This window comes from Clupea harengus, chromosome 1 (genome assembly GCF_900700415.2).
Source record: "Clupea harengus chromosome 1, Ch_v2.0.2, whole genome shotgun sequence".
NCBI lineage: Eukaryota > Metazoa > Chordata > Actinopteri > Clupeiformes > Clupeidae > Clupea > Clupea harengus.
Window position 1 is genome coordinate 22635542 of NC_045152.1, and position 7500 is coordinate 22643041.

At 50.0% G+C, this 7500-nt stretch overlaps 1 protein-coding gene across 2 annotated transcripts in view; it reads right to left on the reverse strand.

Moving 5' to 3' along the window:
- Positions 1-7500, reverse strand: part of LOC105898701 (RNA binding fox-1 homolog 3) — a 327901-nt gene that overhangs the window by 101476 nt on the left and 218925 nt on the right. Inside the window, exon 2 of one of the 2 annotated variants that reach the window (XM_042708143.1) lies at positions 713-1553. The exons of the other annotated variant lie outside the window; for it this stretch is intronic. Coding sequence (XP_042564077.1) covers positions 713-730 — 18 coding nt within the window. The 5' untranslated portion in view covers positions 731-1553. The remainder of the gene's footprint in view (positions 1-712; positions 1554-7500) is intronic. 2 annotated transcript variants of the gene reach the window in all.

Consider the following 7500-nt stretch of genomic DNA (forward strand, 5'->3'; position numbering starts at 1 on the left):
GAAATCAAAACTGAAGTCGGGAGTGTAAGCAGGGTGGTATGAACTGCAGAATGGTAGTTACCGGGATTTGAAAGTCGTGCGTGTATTCCTGTATGTTAAGGTGACATAAATCTGCCCTGACGAGTCTTAAAACATTGCAGGCCTCCATAAACATCACTGGATGCGGCGTACTGCACAGTACTGTACAGACATTGCAGCGGCGTACGGAAAACTTCAACGCGAACACACCACAACATGAATTTACTATCCCCCCTGTCGCTCGCTTGTGTGTTTCTATAGGTTACGAGACAGGGGAATAGCAACATTCGCAATAGCGGGGCTCAAACACCAGCAATGACGCGAGTTACACAACACAAGGAAAAACAACAGCAACTATGCCAATGCCCAACAATGGGATGAGATTTTGTATTTAATTACCAATATGACTGACAACACACACACACTAAGATAACCCCCATACACACACACACACTCTTACTGAGTGCACAGTGGACACACTTCAGTGCACATACATGCAAACATGTGGGTTCAATTACAACTGCGCACACACATAGACACACACACACACCCACACACGCTCACAAGCGTTCACACACTCACACACCCTGTCTCCCCACCACCACCATGAATCTTGCAGCACAGATCCCCGCTCTTCAGTAGCTGGAGGAAAAACACCCCACCAGGAGCGGGGGGGGGGGGGGGGTCTACTCACCCAAAAATACATCATCATTTCGGCCGCGGGGTCGGGAGCGAGCGTGGCGTGGCGTGGCGTGGCGTGCAGGCGCGGAGAGGACTGGGGTGAGGGGGGGGGGGGAGACAATGGTGGGACAAGTCCAGCCCGAGCGGTTTGAGGACAGCAGCGCGGGTTCCACTGCTCCACTTCTCTCTCTGGGTCAGCAGGCTCCTCCCTCTCTTGCCTGCATGCAACGCACACGTCCTTTTTTTCTCTTCTCAATTCTTCTCCTCTTTTAGTTAATTGTTTTTTCGTTTCTTTTCTTGTCTTCTTGGCTTTTCTTCTTTTTTTTTTCTTTCCACTTTTTTTTTGTGTCCTGTCCGGAGGCCCGCTTCTTGTGCTTGCTCGCTTGATTTTTTTTTTTTGTGTCCGTCCGTCTCTTTCAGAAAAGCAGGGGGGGAAACCGGGATGGGATTGACGGGATCACTAACCTCTTTTCTCTCTCTCTCTCTCTTTGATATGCCTCAGTTTTCCTTACGACTCTCTCTCCTTCTCTCTTTCTCTCTTCTCCTCTCACACCTCTCTTTCTCTCCTCTCCCACTGACTTTTGCTTCTCTCTCTGTGTCTCTGTGGGTCTGAGAGCTCTCTCACTCTGTGAATGAGTGAGCGTGTGTGAGTGTGAGAGTGAGTGTGTGTGTGTGCGCGCGTGTGAGTGTGTGTGTGTGTGTGCCGTCTCTTATTGGTGAGTCAGATGAGTGCTGGTGGAGTGCGGAGTGGGGCTCTGCTAGAGCAGCAGTAGCAGCAGCAGCAGCAGCAGCGGTAGTAGCGGGCTGGCTTTGACAGCTGCCTCCAGCATTCCTCCACTGGAGTCCCAGTTCCACTGCAGAGAGAGGGAGAGAGAGGGAGAGAGGGAGAAAAGGGGAGGGAGAGTAAGAGAGAGAGAGAGAGAGAGAGAAAGAGAGAGAGAGAGAAAGAGAGAAGGAGTGGGAGAACGAGCAAGCAAGCAGAGCTTCGCGGTGCACAAACGGGATCCGGCACACGGTACTGTAACATTTAGTGAAGGAGGAGGAGGAGGAGGATGGGGAGGGAGAGGAGAAGGAGGTGTGTGTGTGTGTGTGTGTGTGTGTGTGTGTGTGTGGGAGGGGGGCTTCTCTATCTTGCTATCTTTCTCACACATTTTCTGTCTATCTTTCTGTCAATGCCATGGTGGTTAATGATGCTGTTGATGGTGGTTGCACAGACGTCCGCGGAAATCGGTTTCATTCTGACTTAATTTGCCCAGCCCCTTGAGATACAGCGGAATACAGCAGCTACAATACTATGCATGCCCTGTGTGTGCCTATGTGGAAAAAGAGAAAGAGAAAGAGATTGGAATATACAGATGTGTGTGTGTGTTTGTGAGAGTGCGTGTGTGTGTGTGTGTGTTTGTGTGCGTGTGTGTGTGTGTGTGTGTGTGTGTTTGTGTGTGTGTGTGTGTGTGTGTGCTCTTGCGTGAGTAGTTCTTTGTTTTACGATGCAGCCACTCCTGACTGTGTGGAGTTGAGGAGGGATGGGCCGGGAGGTGAGAGGCTGCGGAGGTGAGAGGTGACAGGCTGCTGAGGTGAGGAGAAACCCTCCCATCTGAGGCGGCGGGCTCCACGCTGAGATGTGCACTGAGATAGCGCTGTCTCAAACACACACTGACACCAGTCACCTCAGCGCATCACTCTGCTGCGCTTTTACAAGGAGAGAAACGGTAGCAGGAAGAAGCCTGGGAGTGTGTGTGTGTGTGTGTGTGTGTGTGTGTGTGTGTGTGTGTGTGTGTGTGTGTGTGTGTGTGTGTGTGGGTTTGTGTAAGTGAGCACAGACTATATGTAACATGGGAGCTTTTTTCAATGAAGGCGGCAGACAGAAAGATGTGAAGGTGTGTGTGTGCATGTGTGTGTGTGTGTGTGTGTGTGTGTGTTGGCATGTGTCTATGCATGTGTAAATGTGTGTGTGTCTATGTGTACATGGGATTTTTAAACAGCGTCACAACGGCACAGCCTACATCAGCACATTTCCAAAGCACATCATCAATACTCGTGAGGCGAGCGTGAGCGTGAGTGCGAGCGCGGGCTTTTAAATATTAACCCTGCGGCTACCGAGGGCGGGGGTGGGTTTCTCTCCGCGGTTTCCACCGGCACACTCCATCATCCAATCAGAGGCCCCTCCAGTGGGACAGGGCTAATTGGCTGCAGGGGGCTGGAAGCTGCGGGCCTCCAGGCCGGTAAGAGGGAGAGCTGGGGGACATGGCAGCGGCCTTATCCCATCAGCGGTAGGCTCCTGAGGGGAGACGGAGAGAGGGAGAGAGAGGGGGGAAGAGAGAGGGAGCCCAGCCTGGCAGCTGCCTTGGAGATGGTGGGCGCCCACACGGGTCCTGTGCGCTCGCAGCATTACTGTCATCTTCCATCCGTCACTTTCTTTCTTCCCCCCCCCCCTTTTTTTTTCTTTTTTCTTCCTGTCTTTTCACCCCCATTCTCTCAAATGAGAGGAAAGGGAAACCTGCCAGATTTGTGCTTTCTTCGAAAACGCAGAGATTCTCAACGTAAGCATTTGTGAACTTGTCACAATTATTGATTTACAGGTAGGATGTGTCACGGAGGCTTATGTGGTGAACAGCTACATTCTGAATGCCACATATTTCTTCCTTCTTTTTTTCTTTTTCTTCTTCCGCCATTCAATAGATTCGTGCCTAATGCCATAGGGCCTTTTGGGTTTCCATAAAACAATATGCATGTGCAGTGGTCACAAATACACCCTACGTGTGCAGGCGCCAACCAATGGATTTACATCCACTGTCACCAGGAAGTAGGGGAGCCGCCCGCCCGCCTTTCATCAATCTCTGATGGGAAATAAAAATGAAAAGCACTACTCTGGAAGCTGGGATTAAGGATCACGCTTTTATCAAATACTCAAGTCTATTTCAAGTCCTCCTCATAAATAACTGAAGGCAGAGAGAATGCAGAAAGATGGAGAGAGGGGGGGGGGAGAAAAGGAGGGGGGGTGGGATGGGGTGGGGTGGAGGGCGGCGAGAGGAGCAAGCGAGCGAGGAGATGCAGGGTGAGATTGAGGAGAGGAGAGGGAGGAGAGGGGGAGCAGGAGAGGAGAGGAAAGGTTTGCAGGGAGAGGGAGGACGGAGGGCGCGCAGCATCACAGGCGGGAGCTAATGCAGGGGGCACGCAGGGTTCCGGGGATTAGAAAAAAAAAAAAAAGAAGGTAGAACGGAGAAAATAAGTTGAGAATCTGAAAAGGCATTTTAGCATCACATAATCCCCATGTCTCCTCTCTGGGGATCTACAGCCCTCAATTACTGATGAAAATGGAAAGAGAAAGGATATCGCCAAAGAGACAGAGCGTCTGGCCTGGACTACAGTCTACTCCTTTTCTCTCCCTCTGTCTGGCTGCCTCCCTTCTTCCCTTCCTCCTTTTCTCTCTCTCTCCCTCCCCCTCTCTCTCCATCTCTAACTCTCTTTCCCACTCACTCCATCTCCATGTCAGCCTCCCTACACTTCAATATATACATCTGCTATCCACTACAGCAGACCACACAAACCATTTAGGGATTACCGTACCGCCCCTGGGCTGACCCCAGAGACCTTGTGCTCTGCCACGGCTGCCGGAAGCTTCCACTTTATCACCTGGAGACACACACACACACACACACACACACACACACCACTGCCTGCCTGCCTTCCACTGTAAATATTCAACACTTCACCTGAGCCGGTCTCTATAGATGCACTCCACAACTAATTTACGGGTCACTTGATGGGGATGGGCAGGTGGGCAGGTGGGTGAACTGATGGCTGTCACATAAAGTCCTCTTTGGGGCTGTTCCATCTAGTTATTTGATTTGAGAAATGTAAGGAAATGGTTTAGTTGGAGTAATGAGATCCAGGCCAGTGGAGGGTACTGTTAAAAAGAGGCCAAAGGGTAGTGGAGGGTACTGTTAAAGAGGGGCCAAAAGGTAGTGGAGGGTACTGTTCAAAAGGGGCCAAAGGGTAGTGGAGGGTACAGCCCTACATGTGTTCATCCGGTGCGGCGATGACTGGAGGAGACGTCCAAACGAGGAGGCCGGTCTGAATGCAAATGCATGGGCGCACGGTTGGGAGGTTGGGTCGGTGTTGGAAGACAGAACGACAAAAAAATGACAATTGCGTTGTGTGTGTGGGGTGAGCTGACACGGTCGCACGCGTTTAAGTGCGATTGCGTTGGGTGTGTGGGGTGAGCCGACACGGTCGCACGCGTTTAAGTGCGAGGTACGGCACTGACGCAACCTGAGCCGAGGCCACAGGAACGCGAGCGCGTCCACGAGTGGTTTTAAGGCTAATGTAAACAGCTGCTCTGTTGAGCTGCCAGTGGTTAAGGAGATGAGAGAGCAGTGAGAGGGAGGAGAGGGTTTGATCCTCTTCCCCCTCCCTAAGGGACCAGAGCTGACAGGGAGACACTCTGAACCAGCAACCCCCCCCTCCACCCCACCCCCCCATCACCACCACCACCACACACTCACCTCCAATTCCATCTCCCCATTCCAGTCCCTGTCCCTGGTGGATTCAACTCCCACAAGGCGGTGTCTCATATTTCACATAAATTCTCTTTGTCTCTCCTCTCCTCTTCAACAGTACCCCCCCTCCCACACCCCCCCCCCCCCCCTCCCACCCTACTTCTATTCATCTGTCTCACCCCACTCCATATTACACACACGCATTACGCTCATGTTTAACCAAATACACAGGTTAACGCGTAATTGATACATATCTACGGCAAGGAGGTCTGGGTTAAAGCGCCAATGGTACATATCTACTGCAAGGAGGTCTGTTTTGAGGTGCTAATTGCCCGGCAGCCGGTCTACCTTCAGCAACATCCAAGCCAAGAATAGCATAGCATAAAGAATCAGATAAGTACCCTCTCACATGAGATGCTGTATGATATACTCACATCACACAATAGTGGGAGGAAAAACAAGAGCTTCAACCAGTGTGACCTTTAGGTCACTGTCAGCTGGGTAAAGTGATGGGGATCGTCTTTGGCACGCTGGCGCGCATTGTAAACCCTAACACACGTAGAGCATGCACCAGACGTGTGTGTGTGAAACCCAGCAGTGCTCTCGGTTTAAAGCACTGCACATGACATTCCCTCTTCATGCATGCATGCCTGTAGACGGTTCTCTAATTATGGCCCGGGGGGGGGGGGGGGGGGGGCTTCATCCCTACAGCTTCTTACTGTGACTGTCAAGGAATATGCTTTTTTTCCTTTCTTGTGTGTGTGTGCATGTGCATGTGTGCACACACATAGAGGTTAGTGCACATGTGTGCATGCATTTGTGTGTCTTTCTTCACTACAGTTTGTTAAAGAAACTCATCCTGAATTTGTCTCGGAGTGACTGATACGCCTGTGCACGGAAGTTGTATATTGCCTCTGTTATGATGACTTAGAAATAGCAAAACCTTTAAAACGGAAAACACCACATAATAGCAAACTGGTCACATATAAAATGCTTCAAACCTTCCATACCATTAAATGATGGCATTTAGTTTCAGAAAACAGGAATCCTCCGCTAGCAGCCTATAAATATGAATGGAAAACGAGGGCTGCCTTCAACTTAGTGACTCGTTAATGGAGAGAGCTTCACCAGTCTCCTGTATGGCGGCGGCGGTGTGTTGTTTTCATGGATGAGTGTGGGCTGCGTTTCCATTGGTGTGCGGTGAGCGAGCGAGCGGCAGCCCCTGTTTCAAACATTCAAATGAAGGCCCCATCCCTGGCAGCTGCGCTGTTTGATGTCTTTATCATTTCCCCATCCTTCAAAGGCTTCACCTCTGTGCGAGCCACCCTGCTCTGAATCATTCATTATGAGTATGATTGTAAGCAGGATGTGTGTGTGTGTGTGTGTGTGTGTGTGTGTGTGTGTGTGTGTGTGTGTGTGTGTGTGTGTGTGTGTGCAAGCAGGGTGTGTATGTGTATTTACATCAATATAAGAATTTATGCATTTGTGCAGAGACATTTGTGTTTCCAAATGAGAGTGTGTGTGTGTGTGTTGGGGGTGTGTTGGGTGTGTGTGTGTGTGTGTGTGTGTGTGTGTGTGTGTGTGTGTGTGTGTGTGTGTGTGTGTGTGTGTGTGTGTGTGTGTGTGTGTGTGTGCAAGCAGGGTGTGTATGTGTATTTACATCAATATAAGAATTTATGCATTTGTGCAGAGCCATTTGTGTTTCCAAATGAGAGTGTGTGTGTGTGTGTTGGGGGTGTGTTGGGTGTGTGTGTGTGTGTGTGTGTGTGTGTGTGTGTGTGTGTGTTGGGGGTGTGTGCACGTGAGATGTTTGTTGCCATGCATACATATCTCTGATCTGTATATTCAGCTGCACATGAAAAAGGCCTCCTCTAATCCCCCAGGGGTGGTGCTTACAGTATGCCCACGGCAGCCATATTAACACTTTTTAAAGCAGTCTCCTCAAATGGACAAAGACCAGATTTGACTAAGTTCTGAACGCCGCACACAATGGTCAAGCAGAACCAGGGAGAGCGGTCCAGTTTCACGGCATCGCAGCGGAACTACATCAGAAAAAGGAAACTAAATATCTATGAATATCCACTTTCCTGTGGACAAATGGAAATAAATATTTGATCATTTCCTCTGAAGGTGGGCAACACCTCGCGTGTAATACTTTCATTACAATCTCAGGATACTCAGTCAGACTGCCCACATAAAATGAAAGCGCATCAATTATTAAGAAACTTGCTCTATTTTCCCAGTTAACACCAAGCTGTCTCGGGCTTAAGACTTCAAAAATTCTCTCTTTTTCTCAGAAATT